The sequence below is a fragment of the Diceros bicornis genome, unplaced genomic scaffold (assembly GCF_020826845.1).
Source record: "Diceros bicornis minor isolate mBicDic1 unplaced genomic scaffold, mDicBic1.mat.cur scaffold_117_ctg1, whole genome shotgun sequence".
In the NCBI taxonomy this organism is placed as follows: domain Eukaryota; kingdom Metazoa; phylum Chordata; class Mammalia; order Perissodactyla; family Rhinocerotidae; genus Diceros; species Diceros bicornis.
In genome coordinates, this window is record NW_026691040.1 from 959,783 (window position 1) to 984,967 (window position 25,185).

The 25,185-nt window shown below is 41.9% G+C and overlaps 1 protein-coding gene across 1 annotated transcript in view; it reads left to right on the top strand.

The window, feature by feature from the left end:
- Positions 1–925: 925 nt before the first annotated feature.
- LOC131402495 (centrosomal protein kizuna-like) overlaps positions 926–25,185 on the top strand; it is a 161,559-nt gene continuing 137,299 nt past the window's right edge. The window contains exon 1 of the mRNA XM_058537222.1: positions 926–1,303. Coding sequence (XP_058393205.1) covers positions 1,094–1,303 — 210 coding nt within the window. The 5' untranslated portion in view covers positions 926–1,093. The remainder of the gene's footprint in view (positions 1,304–25,185) is intronic.

Consider the following 25,185-nt stretch of genomic DNA (forward strand, 5'->3'; position numbering starts at 1 on the left):
AGCACCAATGCGCTAGAACTTTCTGCAGTGGTGGAATGTTCTATATCTGTGCTGAACAGTGCATAGCCGCATGTGGCTGTTGAGTGCTCGAAGGATGATATTGGGACTGGTCTTTATTGTTACTGAGTTTTAATGTTACTGAGGTACCAGAATTTTTATTTTATTTAACTAAAATTAATTTTAATTCAAAAAGAGACTTGTTGCTGCTCCATATCAGACAGGACACCTGTAAGAGGTTGTCTGGATAGAGGTACAAGAAGGGGGACATGCACCCTCCCACCAAGCCCACTGGGTGCTGTGTGTCTTACCCTCCTGGAGTTTATGTTGTAGCTGGCAATAACAAGAATAGAGAATTGAAACTTCTCAATTAATTGATGTGAACAAACTCATACTTGCAGGCGGAAATCAGAGAAGACTTCCTGCAGGATATTACATTGTAGGTTAATCCTAGAAAATGAATATTAAGCAAATAGATAAAGGAGAAGGGGATGAATGTGTTTCTAGGCAGGGAAGAACACTTTTGAGTGGGAATTTACAAATTTAGAGAGATCCCATAGGCTTGTCAACTGTGATGACCCATTCTCCCCCCGGCCGTCATAAGAAAGTCCAGCTCAAATTCAGTCCTCTGTGCCCAGAGGTATGAATTTGGTTTAATTTATTAAACTTTTGTTCTGTGATAATGGCCTTGGATTTTGTAGGAATGTGTGGTCACATTTTAGAGATGGAAACTAAAATGGGGTGAAACATGATGATGTCTACTTGACTTTAATATTTCACTGAAAACATGGGATGAATCAAGGTTGGCAAGTGTTAATAATTTATACATTGATAAAATGTTGTTTTAATTGGATGGAATATACATGGTTAAATTAGATGATGGATGTTTATGAGACTGTTCCCTTTATTTTTCTGTGTCTAAAAGTTCTATTAAAAAGAGTGAACCACACTCACATGCATTCTCCATTTGATTCACTTCCAGAATATTCTCCCAACAGAGATGACACCTTGACTGAGAAGCCTGGTAAACCTGCAGGAAGCCCCAGCCCACGGTAGGGGGCGAGTATCTTGATGCTGTGCCTCATCGAAGAGAACCATGCGCACAGGGTCTTGGATGATGAGGAAAGTTGGCCAACCCTTGTCAAGGACGGTTGAGGCACAGTGGGGTCAGCAGGAGCCCTGGGGCAATGACAAGAGGTGGCTCACCCCAGCACTTGTCTCCCCAGACCTCCCCTTCTGGGCCCTCATCCTCATCTGCTTGGCGGGAATCCTGGTGCTCATCACAGGCCTGATCTGCTGTGTCCTGGTAAGCCATGACGTGTTGCTTGTCTTCTTACTATTGGGTTGTAAGAGCTCTCTATATATTATAAATACACGTCCTTTTCTAGGGATATGTTTTGCAGATGTTTTCTCCCAGTCTGTGTGTGGCTCGCCTTCTCCTTCACAACATGAGTCATTGGGTAAATGAAAGTGACAGTCATCATGAGATTCCACCACACTTGAGAATGGCTAAAATTAAAAAGACTGATTATAGCAAGTGTTGTTGAAGATGTCAAGTCACTGAAACTCTCATCGAGTGCTGGTGAAAAATAGCTTGAATGCGTATTTAATAATTACATACGTCTACACAGCAATTCCTCCCCTAGGAATCCATCCAAGGGAAATAAACCCGTATGTCTATACACAGACTTGTACACACATGTTGATAACAACCTATTTATAGTATACAAAAACGGAAAACAACCCAAATGTCCATCTACTGGTGAACAGATACACAAAGTGTGGTATTTCCCCACAGTGGAATACTATATAACCATAAAAAAGAATGAATTATTTTTTTCTTTTTTAATTATTTTATTGAAATTATAAAGGGTTTTAACATTGTGTAATTTTGGGTGTTCATTATTTGTGAATTTCTGTATAGATTGCATGGTGCTCACCAACAGTAGTCTAACTTTCATCCATCACCATGCATATGTGCCCCTTTAACTCTTTCACTCAACCCCCAACCCCCATCCCCTCTGGTAACCACTAATCTGTTCTCTTTATCCCTGTGTATGTTTATCTTGTACATATGAGTGAAATAATGCATATTTGTCTTTGTCTGGCTTATTTCATTTAACATCTTACCCTCCAGGTCCATCCAGGTTGTTGCAAACAGGACGATCTTGTCTTTTGTTTCTGGCTGAGTAGTATTCCATTGTATATAACACATACCACATCTTCTTTATCCATTCATCTGTAGCAGGGCACTTGGGTTGCTTCCATGTCGACTATTGTGAATAATGCCTCAGTGAACACAGGGGTGCATAAATCTCTTTGAATTGTTGATTTCAATTTCTTTCGATAAATACCCAGTAGTGGGATAGCTGAAAAGTATGGTATTTCTATTTTTAATTTTTTGAGAAATCTCCATACTGTTTTCCCTGGTGGCTGCACCAGTTTGCATTCCCACCAGCAGTGTGTGAGGGTGCCCTTTTCTCCTTATCCTCTCCAACATTTGTTATTTTTTGTCTTGGGAATTATAGCCATTCTGACAGGTGTAAAGTGATCTCTCATTGTAGTTTTGATTTGAATATCCCTAATAATTAGTGATGTTATACATCTTTTCATGTGTCTGTTGGCCTTCCGTATATCTTCTTTGGAAAAATGTCTGTTCATATCCTCTGCCCATTTTTAGATTGGATTGTCTGTTTGTTTGTTGTTGGGTTGTATGAGTTGTTTATATATTTTGGAGATTAATCTCTTGTCAGATATATGATTTGCAAATATTTTCTCCCAGTTGGTGGGTTTTCTTTTCCTTTTTTTTTTTGTGAGGAAGATCAGCCCTGAGCTAACATCCGTCCTAATCCTCCTCTTTTTTTCTGAGGAATACCGGCTCTGAGCTAACATCTATTGCCAATCCCCCTCCTTTTTTTCCCCCAAAGTCCTATTTGATGGGTGTATGTCATAATTGCAGATCCTTCTAGTTGCTGTATGTGGGACGCAGCCTCAGCATGGCCGGACAAGCAGTGCATCTATACGCGTCCAGGATCCGAACCTGGGCCGCCAATAGCGGAGCGCGCACACTTAACCACTAAGCCATGGGGCCGGCCCTGTCTTTTCGTTTTGTTCATCGTTTCCTTTGCCTTGCAGAAGCCTTTTAGTCTCATGTAGTCCCATTTGTATATTTTTTCTTTTCTTTCCCTTGCCTGAGTAGACATGTTATTGGGAAGGGTGCTGCTAAGACCGATGTCAAAGACTGTACTGCGTATATTTTCTTCTAGGAGTTTTATGGTTTCAAGTGTTAAATTCAAGTCTTTTATCCATTTCGAGTTAATTTTTGTGTATGGTGGAAGATAACGATCTACTTTCATTCTTTTGCATGTGGCTGTCCAGTTTTCCCAACAGCATTTATTGAAGAGACTTTCCTTTCTTCATTGTATGATCTTGGCTCCTTCGTCAGAGATTAACTGACCACAGATGTGTGGGTTTCTTTCTGGGCTTTCAGTTCTGTTCCATTGATCTATGAGTCTGCTTGTGTGCCAGTACCATGCCATTTTGATTACTATAGCTATGTAATATATTTTCAAGTTAGGATTGTGATGCCTCCAGCTTTGTTCTTTCTTCTCAGGATTGCTTTGGCTGTTCGAGGTCTTTTGTTATTCCATATATATTTTAGGATTCTGTGTTCTATTTCTATGAAGAAGGTCCTTGGGATTCTGATTGGGATTGCATTGAATCTGTAGATTACTTTAGGTAATCTACAGATTCAATGGACATTTTAACTGTGTTTATTCTTCCAATCCATGTGCATGGAATATCTTCCCATTACTTCAGGTCATCATTGATTTCTTTCAATAATGTCTTCTAGTTTTCATTGTATAGGTCTTTAACCTCTTTGGTTAAATTTATCCCTAGACACTTTTTTCTATTTGTTGCAATTGTAAATGGGATTGTATTCTTGAGTTCTCTTTCTGTTAGTTCATTATTAGAGTATAGAATTGCAACTGATTTGGTAAGTTGATTTTGTACGCTACAACTTTGCTGTAGTTGTTGATTATTTCTAATAGTTTTCTGATGGATTCTTTAGGGTTTTCTATATTTACAATCATGTCATCTGCAAACAGCAAGAGTTTCATTTCTTCCTTTCCAATTTGGATTCCTTTTATTTCTTTTTCCAGCCTAATTGCTCTGGCCAAAACATCCAGTACTATGTTGAATGGGAGTGGCGATAATGGGCACATTTGTCTTCTTCCTGTTCTCAGAGGAGTGGCTTTAAGTTTTTCACCATTAAGTATGATGTTGGCTGTGGGTTTGTGATATATGGCCTTTATTGTGTTGAGGTACTTTCCTTCTATACCCATTTTATTGAGAGTTATTATCATAAATGGATGTTGGATCTTGTCAAATCCTTTCTCTGCATCTGTGGAGAGGATCATGTGACTTTTATTCCTCATTTTGTAAATGTGGTGCATCACATTGATTGATTTGCGGATGTTTAACCATCCCGGCATCCCTGGTATAAATTCCACTTGATCATGGTATATGATCCTTTTAATATATTGCTGTGTTCGATTTGCTGATATTTAGTTGAGAATTTTTGCATCTGTGTTCATCAGTGATATTGGCCTGTAATATTCCTTCTTTGTGCTATCCTTATCTGCTTTTGCTGTCAGGGTGATGTTAGCCTCATAGAATGAATTAGGAAGTGTTCCATCTTCTTCAACTGTTTAGAATAGTTTGAGAAGCATGGGTATTAAATCTTGTTTGAATATTTGGTAGAATTCTCCAGAGAAGCCATCTGGTCCTGGACTTTTGTTTTTTGGGACGTTTTTGATGAGCATTTTGATCTCTTTACTTGTGATTGGTCTGTTCATTTACTCTATTTCTTCTTGATTCAGCTTTGGGAGGTTGTAGGAATCTAAGAATTTATCTATTTCTTTTAGGTTATCCTGTTTGGTGGCATGTAAGTTGTTCAGTGTATTCTCTGATTGTCCTTTTGATTTCTGTGATGTCTGTTGTAATTTCTCCTCTTTCATTTCTAATTTTATGTCTTTTAGCCTTCTCTCTTTTTTTCTTAGTGAGTCTGGCTAAGGGTCTGTCAATTTTGTTTCAGTCTTCTCAAAGAACCAGCTCTTTGTTTCATTGATCCTTTCTACTGTTTTTTTAGTCTCTATTTCATTTATTTCTGCTCTAATTTTTATTATTTCCCTCATTCTGCTGACTTTGGGCTTCATTTGTTCTTCATTTTCTGGTTCTATTAGGTGTAGTTTAAGGTTACTTATTTGGCATTTTTCTTGTTTGTTGAGTTGCGTTTGTATTGCTATGAATTTCCTTCTTAGAACTGCATCCCATAAGAGTTGTTTTGTTGTCTTTTCATTGTCATTTGTCTTCAGGTATTTTTTGATTTCTCCTTTGATTTGTTCATTGATCCAATGGTTCTTCAGTCGTGTGTTCTTTAGTCTCACCATATTTGTGACTACCCCATCCCTTTTCTTGTAGTTGATTTCTAGTGTCATAGCATTGTGGTCAGAAAAGAAGCATGATATGATTTCAATCTTAAACTTATTCAGGCTTGCCTTGTTTCACAACATATGGTCTATCTTTGAGAATGTTCCATGTGCACTTAAGAAGAATGTGTATTCTGCTGTTTTGGGAGGGTATGCTCTACATATATCAATTAAGTTCATCTGATCATATGTTTCATTTAATTCCACTATTTACTTGTTGCCTTTCTCTGCATGATCTATCCGTGGATGTAAGTGGGGTGGTCAGGTCCCCTGCTATTATTGTGTTGCTGTTAATTTTTCCCTTTAGGTCTATTAATAGTTGCTTTATATTCCTTTGTGCTACTGTGTTAGGTGCATATATCTTTATAAGTATTATGTCCTCTTGGTGGAAAGTCCCCTTTATCATTATATACTGCCACTCTTTGTCTCTCATAGTCTTTTTTATCTTGAAGTCTGCTTTGTCTGATATAAGTATGGCAACACCTACTTTCTTTTATTTGCCATTTGCTTGGAGTATTGTCTCTCATCCCTTCATTCTGAGCCTGTTTGTTTTTAGAGCTGAGATGTGTTTCCTGGAGGCAGCATATTGTTGGGTCTTGTTTTCTAATCCACCCCACCACTCTGTGTCTGTTCCTTGGAGAATTCAATCGATTTGCATTTAGAGTGATTATTGATACATGAGTGCTTAATCCCACCTAATCTATATTTCCATTATTCCTCTTCCTTTGTGTTTCTGACTGCCATTTCATTTTGGGGTTTTTCTGTGGATGTTTCTCTTTTTTTATGATATATGGCTCTGCTCTGATTTTTTGTTTGCTGGTTACTGTGAGGTTTGTATGAAGATCTCATAGATGAGATAGTCCATCTTCTGATAGCCTCTTATCTCCATTAATCTAAGCAGGTTCCATCCCTTTCCTCTTCTCCTTCTGAGTTATTGTTGTCACAAGTTATTCATTTTTGTGTTGTGCGTTTGTGACTAACTTGAAGTGTTTATAGTTACTTTTGATGCTTTCCTTCCCTTCTTCTTTTAAGTTATAATTATTTTCTACCCTGTTGTGAAACAGAGCTGTAGCTTTTTGATTTTGTCTGTCTATTTATCTCTTTGCTCAAAGATTTGTAGACATTTGCCTTCTTTTTGTTTCAGGTATGAGGGCGTTCTTGATCATTGCTTGTATGGGAAATCTAGTGGTGATGAACTCCCTCAGCCTTTGTTTATCTGGGAAAACTTTTATTTCTCCATTGTATCATAAGGATCGTTTCACTGGATAGAGTATTCTTGGCTGAAAGTTTTTGTCTTTCAGTATTTTTTTTTTTTTTTTTTTTTTTTTTTTTTGTGAGGAGATCAGCCCTGAGCTAACATCCGCCAATCCTCCTCTTTTTTTGCTGAGGAAGACGGCCCTGGGCTAACATCGGTGCCCATCTTCCTCCACTTTATATGGGACGCCGCCACATCATGGCTTACCAAGCAGTGCGTCGGTGCGCGCCCGGGATCCGAACCAGCGAACCCCGGGCCGCCGCAGCGGAGCGCGCGCACCTAACCGCTTGCGCCACCGGGCCGGCCCCTGTCTTTCAGTATTTTTAATATATCATTCCATTCTTTCCTTGCCTGTAAAGTTTCTGCCAAGAAATATGCTGAAAGCCTGATAGGTGTTCCTTTCTAGGTTATTTTCTTCTGTCTTGCTGCCCTTAATATTTTTTCTTTGTCATTGGCTTTTGCCATTTTTACTATTATATGCCTTGGAGAAGGTCTTTTAGCATTGATGTAATTAGGCGTTCTGTTGGCTTCCTGTATTTATAACTCCGGTTCTTCCCCAGGTTTGGGAAGTTCTCAGCTCTTATTTCTTTGAACAAGCTCTCTGCTCCTTTCTCCCTCTTTTCTCCCTCTGGAACACCTATAATTCTTAGGTTGCTTTTATAATTGAGTCATATATTTCTCCAAGAATTCCTTCATTTTTTAAAAATCTGAGTTCTCTCTCCTCGTCCACTGGAAGCATTTCTATCCTCTAAATCACTAATTCTTTCATCCATAATATCAGCTCTATTTTTTAAAGATTCTAGATTCTTTTTTATCTCATTAATTATGTTCTTCATATCCAGAATTTCTGCTTGTTTTTTTTTTAATAGTTTCAGTCTCTTTGATGAAGTATTCCTTTTCCTCATTAATTTTATTCTTGAGTTCATTGAACTGTCTGAACATTCTTGTAACTTGGTGAGTTTATTCATGACAGTTATTTTGAATTCTCTGTCATTTAGATTGTAAATTTCTGTGACTTCAAGGTTGGTTTCTGGAGATTTGTCATTTCCTTCTGCTCTGAATTGTTACTGTAGTTTCTTATGGTGTTTGATGAACTAATCTTTTGCCTGCGTATTTGTGGTAGTATCAGGTCGCAGATTTCACCTGCTACTGCTGTGGGGGAAGCATGAGCTGTGTTTCTGATCCCACCCCATATGCTGGACGTTGTGTGGATACAGTGGGTGTTCCAACCCTGTGGAAAAGCATTCACACTGGGCTCAGAGCTCCCGCCACACGGAGGCAAGTACCCAGTTGTGAGAGCGCAGCACTACTATGGGTGTTTGTGCATCTGGGAAAGCATCTGCATGTGCGCGTATATCTGCTGCTGCCTTTTCTCATGCTCATGGCAGCCTCTGTGCTTGGTGGGTGGGGCTTCTTCACGGGTCTGAGCATTGGTCGATCATTGGGACTCCAGTGGCACGGTGGACTCTCCAGCCATCCAGGAATGCATTCATGTGCGGGTCCAGGGCTGCTGCCAACCCCTCCCAGTGTTGCACCAAGGCACATTCCTACTTTTGGGGATGCAGCAGTACTATTGGCTCTCACGCCAACCTGGGAAGCGCTTGGGCGTGTGCACAGTGCTGCCAGGGAAGGGTTGGGGATAGGAATGACTTCATAGTACGTGCAATGACAAGCATAAATCTCAAAATAATAATGCTGAGTGAAAGAAGACAGTAAAAAATGAGTAGTATATGATCCCATTTATAAAAATTCTTGGAAAATACAGGAAAATCTATAGGGACATACACCAGAACACTGGTTGCCTGGGAATGAGAATGTGTTTGCAAACGGCAGGGAAGGAGGAATTAAAATGAGCGTGAGGAAATTTGGGGAGGATGGGCATTTCTTTTCTTGATTGTGGTGTTGGTTCAATAAGTTATAATCAAAATATATCAAATTATTCACTTTAAATGTATGCAGTTTACTGTATGTCGTTAATACCTCAATTAAGCTAGAACATGCAGGGGAAAGAGAGGGAGAGAGACCCAAAAGAGGGAAAATGGAAGGAAAAGAAGGACTCAGGGTGACAATTAGGTGGACAAAAGGAAGAGGGAGACACAGGAGGCATCGGGTCTCTGTGGCTTTGGCATCTCCTTCCCCTGGAGTCTCCCATACTGGGCAGCTGACTGGACCATTCTGATGCGCTCTCCTCACCTCACAAGTCACTTGTCTGCCGGCGGAAGAAGGAGGGCAACTATGAGGTCCAGTGTCAATGCCTGGGCTATTACCTGCCTCCTGGTGACCTACGGAAGCTGCGATGACTAGATCTGACTAGATCTGAGGTCCCTTTTTCATAGCTGGGGTCCAGAGAAGCTTGGCTGGAGCAGAACGAAACCACATTGGACAGACACAGGCTCCAAGCCTTTCTAGACTTGGGCCCTGACTGGCTCACAGGGGACTAAGCTGAAAGGTTTCAACTTCCTTAAGTCCTGAAAGTGACTGTAACTTCTGTCCTGTGGTGTCACACCAGTTCATCCCTCAGGGACACCAGAATTGGTGAAACCAGCACAGACATTGCCATCATGTAAAATCGAATCCCCACTTCATTGCAAGGTTTCCCTTCTTAGGAAACTTTGGAACATCCCTCCCCTTGACTCTGTGCAGCCATCACACCCCTCTCGGTTCCTCCATATTCCTCCCCCACTGAAGCACTGGCAGTCTCACGTTCCCCTTTTCTGCTTCATTCTCTGAAGCTCAGATTCACCAGGACTTCCAGATCAATCTCCCTCGATGTCTCCTCTCCCCATTCATGGGTCCTCCATGACGGGAAACAGGCCAAGATGAGAGGAGTGGGTGAGACATGACTCTGCACTCACCTTGGTCCTTGGGAGCTGAAATGACTAGGTGTCTGGAGACCCTGAATCCCAGAGTAACACCAAGGCTCTGGGAATAGAGTATCTGCTCTGGATATAAAAGTGAATAAAACTCGGGGCGGGGGGAATCGGAGGGAAAAGAAAGAGTCTTTTTTCATCTTTCTCTGTACAGAGTCCAACTAGCCTCACAGCAGAGGCTCCCCAACAAGCAGCCCAGAGCATCCCAGGCATGAGGCAGGCTGCGCTGTTCTGCATTGGGTCTGTGGGAACAGATTACATTATCTGTACACACTGTGCAGACGACCACAGCTGAAGACACCCAAGGGCTAAGAATTAAAGTCACAGTCATGACACTCTCTCAGATTTCTTGTGTGTGAGCTTCACATTCTCAATCTTAAGCTGTGATTCTCTGAGAATGCACACTCTGAAGATTCTAATGATTAATAATATTAATATATTATTATTATACATTGCATACATCATACATTATACACTGTACATTATAATTATAAATTAATGTATAATTATTATTATACATTAATATATTATGATATATTACATTATTATAATAATATGATAATGATTAATAATAGTTATCATTATTGACTTTAATTTCTGCTAAGCAACATGACTGGCAAGCTCTGCGTGTATTATCTCAGTTACAGTCACCATTTTTAGGGTTTTATTCCCATTTTAAGCTAAAGATATGGAGGCTCAGAAATATTAAGTAACTTGACAAAGAAGGAAAAAAATTACTCCAAAGCTAAATTAAACACCTATTCAAACTATGTGTCAAAGAAAGAAAGACGTTATCGGACCTACAAACAGACTCAAAGTTGACCTCCCACAGGCCTGCAGTGAAAGAACCAGTAATGAATGTGCATCAGGAAGAAGAAATGTGAACCCAGGAAAACAAAACAGGAGTCATGAGGAAAGGAAAAAACAGTCTGTCTAATTTAGTATTAGTTTTAAAACAAGACATTAAAAACACATTCGAACCAAAATTCCAGATGATTACCACATGGAAGAATAGAGGAGAGAAGATTTAGCTAAAAAATAACTCATTTTTTAGGGAAGATATAAATACTAAGATACTCTATTATTGTTTAACACATTGCTCTCAGAAACTGATAAATCTGTGGGACAAAAGTAAGTAGTGATAAAGAGGATTTGAAGAGTGCAACATACTCAACCAGGCAAATAGACAAATCCCAACACACTGGCTGATTTTGAGACTTGTGATGCTGAAAACGGTCCTTCTCCTGACAGCATGATACGGCAATGGGACATCAATTTTCATGAATCAAATTTCCAACACATACAAATCTAAAAGAAGGGAAAATCCAGTATTTCATTATATGCAACTGTGATTCAACATGCAACAAATACCAGAAAAATAGAGACCCAGAAGTAGGTGTCTTTTTTGAGAAGACAGATATAACAGCTCTTTAGTGAAATATTATGTTGGAATCTATTGGAATATTACACAAAAAGGACAATCCATTTGGACTAGGTAGGTTTTCTCTGTGACTGTGAGGGCAGAACTCTAAAGAATCCCCTGACTGTGATACCGCTCTGTTGATCTTAAAATACAAATGCATAACACTCAGGAAAGGAAAATGAGAGAACAAAATGAGAAGGAAAGATCTCCTTTCTCTCCTCACCTGAAACCCAATCTCTCACCTCAGAAAGATCACTGTCTGTATCTTCTCTGTCATGCAAAGGAATCAAAGAAAAGAAAACTATTGGTATATATTAAAGTTTCAAGAGCTCAAAGGAAGAAGACATCAGGACACCTGCAGAGGCATTAATGTAGTGTGAGCTCCATGTCATCTGCCCCGTCTTGTCTTTTCTTCATCGTGTTTGTCAGGACGTCCTTCTTGGCCCCTCTCTCTCCCTGCCTCGCTAGCGAGTCTGTCTGCATCAGTGCTACCGCCAGTCTCTCTCTTGCCGTCTTCACTTTCCCTTCCTGTTTCCTGATATCCTCCTCAGTCACCAGAAGTTGTTTGCAAAGGAGCTGTGGGATGTACAGACCAGCTCCTGGGATCGTCTCTGCTGAATCTGAAGACCAGGCAGGGATGGGCATGGGACTGGAGTTCAGACCACCTGTGAGCACACCTGGCAGGGATGCACGTGTGCAACTAGGTGCAAGATTCAGCAGGGCTTTGGCAAGGTCCAAAGGACTTAACAGGTTTCCTTTACTCTGCTGGCCTGGAGACCTTGCAGTCTCTTCTGCCAGCAGAGTTGTTGGGGCTGCTCCAAGGTTTCCTCCCATTGATGGCATCTGACGTCATTGCCAGGATAGGATGTGATTCTAGTAACTGGCCTCTTGAATATGTAACTGGACATCCTCAAAGGGATGGAGATGCTCAAACCAGGCTTTGGTTTGTATTGGTTTCCACAGTCATGTCGCTTCCTCTGTGATGATTTGACCATCATACTTCTTTTCCTCTTACCCTATAAAAATAAATTGTGAATGTGAATCAGACTGATAAAATGAAGCCTGCCTTCCCAGGACAATTATGTCAGATGCCTTGTGCTTCTACCCTCCCACCCTCCCTGTGGGGATTAATCTGACCTGTGTCCTGTGACATCATCAAAGAGATTTGGGTCAAGAACAGAGAGCTCAAGGTCAAAACTCAGGACTACGGCAGGTCATTTCTTCTCCCCCATGTTGTTAGACACTTATGAGTATGACTTTATTCTCTTTTTGTCCTTGTCACTCTCAACAACCAAATCCCTGGTGCTCCCTGTCAGGACACACGGTCCCCAGTCTTTTTCTAAATCCCAAATCGTACCATTCTTCTGTACTATATGATTATTCATTTGATTAACCCATTGACCAGTTGGTGTTCATAGCTCCATTAGAGCTTAAATCAGTAGTGAAATTATCATCCACCCCACTCCTAGTGACTCTTATTTCACAACTGTGAACATTAAATCTCAGTACAGAGAATGTAGGTCTAAAAAAACTCAACTTATAAATGGTGATTGTACTGTAAGTGGGAAATACACACTGGATTTATGAAACACAGGAAAAAAATGTAAACTCTCTCATTATTAAGTTTTGTATAGACTGCACCCACATTGATGATCTCTTGGTTATAGTGGGTTAAATATACTATTAAAATTAGTTTCACCTGTTTGCTTTCATTTTTTTAAAATGTGGCTACTAGAAAAAAATTAAATTCTATAATATAGAATGCTTAATGTTACTATTGGACAGTTAGACTGGGCACGTTCTTATGGCGGAGGCAGGGGTGCAAGAGCGAGCAAGACAAATCATGCAAAGGGCAAGAAGGGATGCACACCCAATTTTGAAACCTCTGAGTCATGCTTGCTAACATTCCGTTGGCCAAATAAACTTTCAAGGCCAAGCCAGAGTCAGAGAAGGAAGGGTTACAAAGTTACAGGGAAGGGATGTGGAGGCATGGAAACCATTCTTGAAGGCATTGATGCAATTAACCTACCACAATTGGCAATGGGTAAAAATCATGCCTTCAATATCCCTTAGAATTGTCACCTCTATATTGAACCCTCTGGACAAGCCAAACATTGAAGACCAACCTATCATAAATGAACTCTTGTTTGTAAACAGATGTCAGCCCCTCTCCCAAATTGTGGCTGCCACAAATAACAAAGACTGAGCCTCCATCAATCAAGTTTAATGTTGTGATCAAATTGTTCAACACAAGATCATTACCGAGCAAACTGAATCCTAAATGATAAGTTGACTCAAAGTAAATAGTTAGTCTTTTCTCTGTATCCCCAAACTAAGAATTCCTAGGGTCAAAGAAAGAGAAGGAGAAGGACTAGTGGCCTGGAAGAGGAGCTCTCTGGTCAAGAGTTCAAAGCCCAGCTCAGCCCGCTACAGCTGTGTAATGATGGGAAAGTTACTTAACCTCTCTGAGCCTCAGTTTGCTCATCTTCAAAATAGAGAGTAACCCTTCATTCACGCTTTCATTCAAAATATTTATGAAGAATCCACTGACTATACTTCCCTGCACTTAGGGAGCTCAGAATCTAATTGGAGACACTCAAGAAGAAAAGAAATTATAATACAGAGCTAGAAAGCATGAAGCCTCAGAGGACACGCAGAGGTGACATCTAATCCTACTTGAAGAGATCTAAAGAGTGCTTCCTGGTGGAAGTGATGACTAAGCTGAGACTCAAAGAGAGGGCAAAAATTAGCCCAATTTTGAGGAAAGGTGTCCTAGGAAGAGAGAATGGCAGATGCAAAGTCCTAAAGCCAAGAATATGTTTTCCTTTCTAGTTTTAAAAACAAGCTCTGGTATAAGCATGGAAAACAGAAGAATATTCTAGAGCATTCACTCACGCACAACACAAATCCCCCGGGGATCTCATTAAACCACAGGTTCTGGTTCAGCAGAACTGGAGTGGGGCCTGAGATCCTGTTTTTCTAACAAAGGGATGCTGATGCTTCTGGTCCACGGACCACACTTTGAGGAGGCAGGCTGGAGAGTGGCCATGGAAGGGAGGATATGTACATTTTAAATTTTCCTTCTTCTCTCCTTGGCACTCAACACTTTATGGGAGACGAAGAGCAAGGCAGGATGATGATAACTTTGTGAGCAGTGCGAATCCTAGCCAAGTCACAAAACAGTTCCTGGAAGGAAAGGAGACGTTGGTTCCCGGAAAGTTTCCAGGAAACCAAAATATTTCCAAAGGCTTTGTCATCAAGTCCTTCAACTCTCTGTGAAACGCTGGAATTCTGCTCCATCGACCGCTCCTGCTTACCAACATAACTCTTTTAAGTGTTTGTGCCAAAGTGGCGTCCATGTCAGTGAGCTTTGTTTATCCCCCGGGGCTCTCGTTACAGTCTTACTGGCCATTTCTTTACAGGCAGGAGGAGTCTTTGTTAAAGGGTAAGCCAGTCGGTCAGAAGACAAGCCATTTCCTGAAGCCGTTTCCATACTCTGTGACAGGCGCTGGAGAGGCAGGCTTGCAGCCACACGCCAAAGAACTTAGGAGAAAACAAAATGGTAGCCAGATGTTCTTGGTCATGCCATTGCACTAGGATCTATTATTTCCTCAAAACTCTGGAAATTCAAAGGGCTGCAGAACATAGAAGATAAAATCTTAATCTGGAACAGAAAGTCTTGTTTCTCACCAGCGCATGGAACGTGGGAAGAACGCCCCACCCATCAGTGCTCTGAATCACCCAGAGAGTCCTGGGGCTGGTGAGATCTGCAATTCCACATTAAGCCATGAAGAGAAGATTTCAGCGTCAGCTCCTGCCGGCACCTGCTGTCCTCAAATGTTGCTTCATAGTGTATTTGAAAGCAAGAAAGAGCTTTAACCCTGTGAGGGAGAAATCAGAACTGGAATCAGTACCAAGATTAGTACAAACATGATCCCAGGGGTCATATCTATAGGGGCATGGGTCTTATAAATACAGAGAGAGAGAAATATGGCAACACAGACTAGAAGGATAAACCTTAAAATGTTAACAGTGATTATCTCTAGCATGGCAGGCGCTGCAGGCAAACTCCAAAGCCATTCTTAACCTCTTCACCACTGATAGCTCTCGCTCTAGAAGCCAGAAAGCCAAATACTTGTTTTGTCAAATTCTTTTGTAACTAGGAGTGGTCATGTGATGCAGTTCTGACCAATTAGATGAAAGGGAAATCTGCTGAGGGGTTTCTGGGAAAAGCTTCTGTTTCCTGTTAAAGGGAGAGGCATGAAAGGAGAGGCTGCTGTTTCTGCCCCATCCCTCTTCTTTCTGCCTTGAACATGGTCGTGATGTCTGAAGCTATGGCACCCACCTTGCAACCATAAAAAACATTTTGATGAAAAGCCAACATGCTGCTAGCAGATTGGAAAACCGGGAAGAGCCTAAATCCTTTACAATACCACTGAGCAATAGAACCAATACCAGCAACACCTAACTCTGGGCTTCTATTCTTGCAAAAAAAATAATTCCCTATTTAATTAAGCCACTGGATCTTAGTTAATTGAGTTTGGAATATGTCAGTGAAAAAATAAGACATTCTAGTGTGAGATGGAAGACCATAAATAAATAAGGAAGTTATAGCATGTTAGGAAGTGGTAAGCGCTATGAAAAGAAAATCAGGATTAGGGGCAGGAGAAGCATGAATGTCAGGGTAGGAGAAAAGGAGGCAGTACGAAATCGAGTTGCCAGAGGAAATACTATTGATAACAAATGATTGGAACAAAGATTTGAAGGAGGTGAGGGAGTTGGCCATGTGGGTATCAGGACAAGAACATTCAAGGCAGAGTGAGCATCCAGGTCAAGATTCCTAAAGAGCAAGTGAGCTTGGCGTGTCTGAAGAATGCTGAGCAGGCCAGCATGGGTGGAGCAGAGGGAAGTGAGATTAACAGAAGATGAGGTCAAGGAGGAAAACAGGGTCAGATCGTACAGGGCCTTGTGGGCCATCAGGTGACTTTGGCTTTTACTGAGTAAGGTGGGAGCCATAGAGGTTTGTAGGCAGAGAAGGAATGTGACCCGACTCAGGAGTTCACAGGCGCCCTCTGGCTGCTGCAAGGAGAACAGACCAAAAGTGGGGCAGGGAAAAGGCAAGAGGGGAAGCAGAAAGACCCTTTATGAGGCTATTTCCATAATCCTGGCTACAGACAATAGGACTTGGAACAGAATAGAAGCAACAAAGGAACAGACAGGCGATCAGATTCTGGATACATTCTGAGGAAGTGTCAACAGGATTTGCTGACAGATCGGAGATGAAGGGTAAGAAGAAAGGCAGAGTCAAGGATAACTCCACGGCCTTGTGCTGAGCAATAGAAGGATAGGGGACCCTCCATGGAAATGAGAGGCGGGGGGATCAGAAGCTCAGTTTGGAACACGTTACATTTGTGACATCTATTAGACATCTCAGTGGGGGCACTAGGTAGGTGGTTGGTTATATGAGTCTAGAATTCAGGAAGGGGGCTGGACTGCACATTGTTTAGTATTTTGGGGTCATTCCTAATAAATGGTGTTTATGGCTGTGAGACTGGATGAGATCTATGGTGTAGAGAAAAATGAGTACTTCCATGGAAAACGATGTATTGTCAGAGCACACATCTCCAGGTTACCCAGTTCTGATCTATGTGGGAGATATTTTACAATTCAGTAAATTTTAAATAAATGACAGAGATGCAAAATAATTCCATGGAAAAAACAGTTTTGTGTCCATTTGCACGTTCATTTCAATATTCCTGAAATTATATATATGTATTATAATTCATAGGTATTATAATGCATATATATGTAATACATCTATAACATATAGGTATATGAAATTTTATATGTATTTTATAATATTAATAATTATATGTATAATTATACAATATATAAACATTATATTATATATATCTTGGGTTAACACAGCTAGGAAGTGACAGAGATGGACTTGAAACTCGGCTGGTCTTGCTCTGGATCCAGGTCTCTCAAGTCCTAAGCCCCATATTCCTCTAACTAGCAGTTAGGGCCTCCCTGGCAGAGAATTCACCTCAGATCTTGCATGAGAGGTAAGGAAACTCACCACAGCACTAATGAGGATGTCTTTCCTCTCTCCCAAATCTGCCTGCTCACCAAGGCTCACTTTGTTCTTCATTTCTTCCCTGATCTGTCACCAGATCTCACTGAAACACCTCTGAATTCCTACAGCGCAACCTCTTGCACCATTTGTATGGTTCAGTGGAAAGAGACTTCTGGAGCCAGACTGTCCTGGAATAGAATCCCACCTTCCAATTGCTAGAAGGCTACTGAGCCTCAGTCTCGTATCCTGTGCAATGGGTCTAAAAACACTTAAAATAAAGGGTCCAGAACAAGATAAGTGCTCAGTAAATGGGATCTGTGATTTTTACTGTGCCTGCACCGGTTTAGGGTCATTCCTTATTTGACATATGAGCGTCATGGCTTCCCAACAAGACCATGAATTCTCCAAGGGCAGAGGTATGGCACACACCCCTTCTGTGCCCCCATGACTCCTCCCACAACACACAAGGCCATGAGAGGCACACCATGCATGTTTAGTCAATATTTTCCCATTGGATTTGGGGAGCAAGAAACAGAGCATCAGTACTGACCGTGAGCTCCCCAGAAGCCATGATGATGGCCAGGTTCGCCATTCGATTACAGCTGCAGACAGTATGCGTCTCGGAAGCTTCAAGGATCACGCAGCCAGACGGCGTCCACCTACCACCCTTTGCATCCGTTCTCCAGGAAACGCAGATGGGGCTCTCAGACTTCTGCTTTGGCTGAAAAAATCAAAGTCCCTGGTCACCTGAGAATCCTTCTTGAATGGATGCAGTGTGGCCAACCTGAAGTCATCTGGGGCAAGAAGATGCAGGTATGCTCTATAGGGGATGGAGGAAAACGCTGCCATTTCATTGTGCAGTCATGAGAAGAAATGTCTTGGATGTCAGATCTGTCTCTCCCACTGACTTGGTCATAGCTAATGTAACTAAAGTCTCTGTAAATATTCCTGCGTCAGTGTTACTTAACCTAACCTAAATCTTGCCTGCTGATGAATGGAAGAACGCCACATAGAAATAGAAAAGTTTACTCCTCTAGAGGTGGGTTTTGAGGATTGGCTTAAGTTGCTAGAAATTGTGGAAGCTTGCCACCTTAATGGGTCCCCATTAAAAATGAGAGTTAAGCTATTCCACTGCCAGGTATTTATCCAAAGTACGTGAAAACATGAATGTGTAAAGATACTTGCACCCCTATGTTCATTGCAGCGTTATTCACAATAGCCAAGACTTGGAAACAACCTAAGTGCCCATCAATGGACAAATGGATAAAGGAGATGTGGTATATATACACAATGGAATACTACTCAGCCATAAAAAAGATGAAATCTTTCCATTTGCAACAACATGGATGGTCCTTGAGGGTATTATGCTAAAAGAAATAAGTCAGAGAGAGAAAGTCAAATACCGTATGATCTCTCTCATAAATAGAAGATAAAGACAACAACAACAGCAATAAACAAACACATAGATACAGAGATTAGACTAGTGGTTACCAGAGTGGAAAGGGGGAAGGAGGAGGGCAGAAGGGGTGACAGGGTACCTGTGTGTGGTGATGGACAGTAATTAGTCTTTGGGTGGTGAACATGACATAGTCTACACAGAAATCGAAATATAATGATGTACACCTGAAATTTATATAATATTATAAACCAGCGTTACCTCAATAAACAAAAATAAAAGTTAAGCCCACTAGGGGATGGGGAGTTCTCAACGGGTAGATGGGGGCTCAGTGGAGACCTCTTCACAAACCTTGATGTTCTCCAGAGTGTAGATGATTGGGTCGGAGAAGCCATCTTTCTTCTTCCCGGTCATGATGCCCCCAGCGATGCGAGAATTCATCTTCAGCTTCCTCTTGGAGTTGCCCAAGAAGGTCCGAGGGTCTTGGAAGAAGCTCTCATCCAAAACAGACTCCATACCCGCAAAGGAGACAAATGCCACCCCAGTGGTCCCTGCGATTTGCCCCAAATGCAAAAAAAAAAAAAAAAATGGGAATCATTTGCTCAGTATTTATTAGTATATGCACTGTAATATCCCATGCATTCTTGCACCTTCACTGGCCTGCTCTGAGGATTAAAACATGGGTGGGCTTCTGGTTGGTGACCCTCATAGAACCATAGAAAAAAATCCTGAGGTGCTATCACCTGGAGAAATCTTGGCTATACTTAAAAACAAATTTGAATTTGTGTTTTTAAAGGACGATTCAACTCAGCAGTGGAAAATAAGTTCCCCTCCCACATTTGTGGTCATTCTTGTTTAATCTCTTTGGTGGGCTTCCGCTTTCAACGTTGGGGGTCTCCCAGGATGTGTCTTAGGTCTGTGCCCTCCAGACAGTATGTAGATCAGGGGTGGTGGACAATGTACAGGCTTATCTGGCCATTGCCTGTGTTTTGTAAATAAAAGTTCTATTGCAACGCAGCCACACCCGTTCATTTACATATTGCCTGTGAATGCTTTTGCCCCACAGCAGTAGAGTCCCATGGTTGCAACACAAATTGTATTGCCCTCAATGCCTAAAATATTTACTAACCTGCCCTCTACAGGAAAAGTTTGCCAACCCTTGATACAGATTAGTGCCGTCTGCTAGAAACATAGTATGAGCCACATGTGCAATTTTAAATTTTCTAGTAGCCACATTTCAGAAAAGTAGAAAACGGGTAAAATTCATTTTAATAATATATTAACTCAATACATGCAAAATATTATCATTTCAACACATGATCAATAGCAAAAATTATTATTATATTTTTGTGTGTGAGGAAGATCAGCCCTGTACTAACATCTGCCAATCCTCCTCTTTTTTTGCTAGGGAAGTCTGGCCCTGGGCTAATATCCGTGCCCATCTTCCTCCACTTTATGTGGGACGCCGCCGCAGCGTGGCTTCCCAAGCAGTGCGTCAGTGCGCGCCTGGGATCCGAACCGGCGAACCCTGGGCCGCCGCAGCGGAGCACGTGCACTTAACCACTTGCGCCATCGGGCCGGCCCCTAGAAAAATTATTAATGAGATGTTTTACATCCTCTGTTTTTTGTACCAAGCCTTTGAAATTTGGTATGTATTCTATGCTCACAATCTAGCCACATTTCAAGCGCTCAATAACAAAGTGTGGCCAGTGGCTGCTGTATTGGACAGGGAAGGTTTCAGTACTCCAGTATTGTGAGATTATTTATTTAATGTCTGCCTTCCCTAGCAGATGGAAAACTCCCTGAGGGCATGGGCTATTTCTGCCTCTGCCATCAGAGATTCCCTCACCACCTGGCACGGGACTTGGGACCTAGAAGGTGATGGATAAATATTTGCTGATTGAATATACCACAACCACCCTCCTTGATTCTCAGGAGCGGGTCTGTACCTGTGGATTCAGATTCTTCAATTGTGGAGCACCAAATCTTCATCTCATCGCCTTTGGCTTTGAAGTTAAAGACGGTGTTCTCCTCAGCGCATTCTTTGTTGATAACTTGGGTCTTAATATCCAGAAGGAGAAAGGGAGAGTTTGCATGAGGTCACCCAGAGAGTGGGTCCTGAATTCAGTTTCTGTCCAAGAAGGGCACGCATCCATAGTCACAAGCAAAGGAGAGAACAGAAAGGCCAATTCATCACGGGAAACCTCTTGAGCCCCTGATTATTGGTAGGAGGATGGTAGCACCAAACATATGAGAAACTCGGGTGGATCCATAGGCGTGAGCCCTCACATCATAGGGGGTGCATGAGGAAAAGATGGGATTGAAGTCGACAGTGATGGAAGGCGACAGAGTTGTGACTCTGGCTACTCCAAATTTAGGCAAGTTTTCCAAAGCCAAAGGAATAGAAAGGGACCCGGGCAAGCCCAGTATGGTGGATGAGGGCTTGGATTCTGCAGTCAGATGGAGTCCAGCCCTGCTACTCACCAGCTGTGCAAATTTGAGCAACGACTTAACCTCTCTGAGCCTCAGATTTCCCACCTGCAGCATGGCAATGATTAAAGGACTCTTATTGAAAACAAAATAGATAATTCTACCAGAGGTACCCTCGAAAAATATCAGCCAGATAATGCCATGCATTTTCTCAAACTCTCCAATCCCACCCCCCATCTTACCTCAAATAAAATCCTGAGTCCCTACCTTCGTCTACAAAATCTGCACTCCCTTTCTGTTCTGACCCCTTCTGCTGCAGCTTTCACCGGCCTGCTCATTGTTCCTTGAACTCACCAAGTGTTCCAAGGAACACACTTGCTCTGTCTCCCAATATTTACACGGCTCCCTTCCCTCAGGTCTCTGCCCCAGTGAGACTTCCCCTAACCGCACTATATGCAATAGCAACGCTCCCACTAATCTTGACCCTCTCGAGCCTCCTTAGCCTGCTGTATTTTTCTCAGTAGCACTAGCTCTATCTGGTATGCCATAGGTCTATCACTAAAATATAAAATTCACGAGGCTAGTTTTGTTCAATTCTGGTGGCAGTTCACCAAACACTCTATTTCCACCTCTTGGCCTCCTGGGCACCCATGAGGATGGAACTACCCGGGATTATGTGACTGATACTGGAGCTACACCAGGAGTGGGGTGCTGCCGTTAAGGCATACAGTACCCGAAATTCCCACGCAGTCACCCACCAAGCACGTTCAGGGTGGTAAATCCATAGCTGTATCAGTCAGGAGAGGATTGGGCATGCAGCAGTAACACACAACCCCAAATCTTAGTGGGTTATAAATAATTATTGATTTCTCATTCATGCTTTGTGTCCATCGTGAATTGACTTGGGGCTGTGCTCTGTGTTCTCCTTGCCCTGGGACCCACACAGATGGAGACATTGTGATCTGAAACACTGCCTGTCCCTAGAGTAGAGGGAAAGAAGGCTCTGGAAGGTCTCACACCAGCAACTATTCCATTCACAATTCACTGGCTTAAACTCATCACAAAATTCCACCTAACCCCAAGCCAGGGAGTACAATCCTAACGTGGGCCCAGAAGAAAGAGCTCGAAATATTTGAACACAGCAAACGACTATCATATCTTAACACCTGGCACACAGTAGGCAGTCAACGAGTATTTGTTGAATGAATTAACGACGCCCTCCAAACAGTGCCTGGCCACAAACTCTTAACACAATGCCTGATGCTCAATAAATGAGAGATGTCATTACTATAATAGGCTTGCTTTGTGTGAGTTCAGAGGTTAGAAACAGTCAGGGAAACGGTATATGGAAAAGACATGGAGAATCACATTGCTGAAGTCACCCCTCAAAATCAGCGCCCAGGTGTGAGCTTGCCGTGGAGGATATAGCCTACCTAGGCGTTCCGTCTGAATAGACTGACTGACATTCTCTGAGGATTTCAGGAACGCTGCCAACGTGGTGCTCTCCACGGTCTCCAGTAAGACTATGGCCAGGGTGAACGTTTCTTCTTTGGTGAAGGTGGACCACGTGGACGTTTGCTTAAGCACAGAGGTAACACTCTCAGGCGTATTCTGCAAAGAAAGGTGTATTTGCGCTCTCTCTCTCATCAATGAAATAGCAGCTGTCCTCTCTCATCAAGAGAATGGGTTGCAGTCAAGGGAAGGATGAGGTGTGTCTGCTTAACGGGTAGGGAATTTCCTTTTGGGGTGATGAAAATGTTCTGGAACTAGATAGTGGTGATGGTTAGACAATATTGTAAATGTACTAAATATCATTAATGGTTACCAGAAAAAAAGGAATGGGACTATTGATAAACACAACATTGATGAATCTCGAAGGCATTATGCTGAGTGAAAGAAGCCAGACTCAAAAGGCCATGTGATTCCATTTATATCACATTCTTGAAAAGACAAAGCTATAATGACAGAGAACAGATCAGGGATTTACAGGGGCTAGTGGTGGAGGGAGTATCTGATTGTAAAGAGAAAACCCAAGAGAGTTCTTGGGGGAGATGGAACTGTTCTGTATTCTGATTGTGGTGGTGGTTACACAAATCTACTCAGGTGATAAAACTCATAGGATTGTAAAGAAAAGGGCAATTTTACTGCGTGTTAATTTTTAAAAACTTACAACTGTAATAAATTAAATATTAACTCACAGTCGATTAATTATAAAGAGGACTTTCTGCTCCCAAAGTGTCCCACAAGATGCTCGAAACTGGAAACACAATTACAAAGACTTCCTCGTTACCTTCAGAGAAACGACGGTGGCTTTGTTCTCACAGGCATTGTCCAGGATGCTGAAGGTGGTGTTCATTAGTGCACAAAAGGAAACCTGTGCCCCCGAGGGAAAAGCATTCGTGAGCATTGATCAGTCTATCCCCCAAGCATGTAAGGTACAAATTGGGCCATCAAGCCCACCATACAGGGTGGTCCCAAATTCCTGAGGTCTCGTGAGTCTCTCGAATTCTCGGAGAAATAAAAACTCACTATTTGATCAGAATTGGAACCACAGCTCCTTTCTCTTCCATGAACAACAAAAGAAACGTAGACAGCAAAACCATTTAATGGGGTAAAAAGATGGGGAAATGTGTGAAAAAACAGTGGTCCAAATGAAATAGTACTCAGCCGTAAAAAGGAATGAAGCATTGACACATGCTGCAACATGGATGAACCTTGAAAACATGTTGCTCAGTGAAAGGAGCCAGACACAAAAGACCACATAGCGTATGATTCCATTTATATGAAATGTCCAGAATAGACACATCTGTGGAGACAGAAAGTAGATGAGTGTTTACCAGGGGTTGGGGTGGGGGGAATGGGCAGTGACTGCTAGTGGGTACAGGGTTTCCTTTGGGGGTGATGAAAATGTTTTAGAGATAGATAGAGGTGGTGGTTACACATCATTGTGAGTACTAAATAACACTGAATTGTATAATTTACAATGGTGATTTTTTAGGTGTATTTCACCACAATGAAAAAAAGACATGACAATCGTCCAAAGTGCATGGCAATTCCAAAGCTAGTTTATAAGCTGATATTTAAAATAGTTACACCAATTCCTGAAGATGCTCATGGAGCCTTTACTCACTGGAGTGACTCCATTAGAGAATCAGATGTCCACATTCCTCTTTGCCTGGCCTGGGGGCTATGTATCACATATGCATCCCATATCACACAGATGCAGCACCAACATCTTCACTAGTAATGAGACTCCAACATCCTTTCTTCTTTTAGTAAGAGAATTCCCAAGTTTTAGATGAGCAAATGTCCTCCCTTCCCAGCTTTCCTTGTAGCTAGGTGTGACCACATGACTAATTTCTGGCCAATGAGGTATAAGCAGAAGTGATACTGGGTCATACTCTTGAAGGGAAGGACAGTGCCTGTCACCTCCCCTTCTCCCTTGCCCACAAGCTGAAATGCAGATGTGATGGCAGGGGCTGGAGCAGCCATGTTCGACCACAACAAGGGAGTCTTGTGTTCATGATGACAGAGCATTATGAAGCCATCACATCAGCTCTCAGCAGCTTACACTCAGACTGTTACAAAGAGAGAAATAAACTGTTATCTGGTTTAGGCCATTGTATATTTTTGTCTTCGTTAAAACTGCAAAACAACATCCTACCTAAGTGGCTTCTAGGACAACTTCAAGAGCTAGGAACCTTCAAAAATACTTACATATTCAGGCTCCACCGCTGCTCCCTCTTGGCATAGCTGGACCTGCTCATTGTTGGGTAACATATCTTCTTTACACTTGAAGGGAACCACTAGGACGAAAACAAAAGCAAGCCAATCAAATGTCAACCACAGAAAGATATTATTATTTACACAATCATACCCCATGCTGTAAATGCATCCATTGCCATGTTATACAACAGTGGAAATGAACAAGCTACAGCTACACGCTACAACATCAGGGGCTTTGGGAAGTGTGATTATTGAGTGAAAAAGAGCAACTCTGGAAAATATCATATGATCTCACTTATATGTGGAATATTAAAAAAAAAAAAAGCCAAGCTCATAGATAAGAGAACAGATTGGTGGTTGCCAGAGGTGGGGGTGGAGGGTGGGCAAAATGGATGACGGTCGTCAGGAGGAACAAACTTCCAGTTATAAAATAAATAAGTCCTGGGGATGTAATATACAGCATGGGGACAATAGTGAATAATACTGTATTGCATATTTGAAAGTTGCTAAGAGAGTA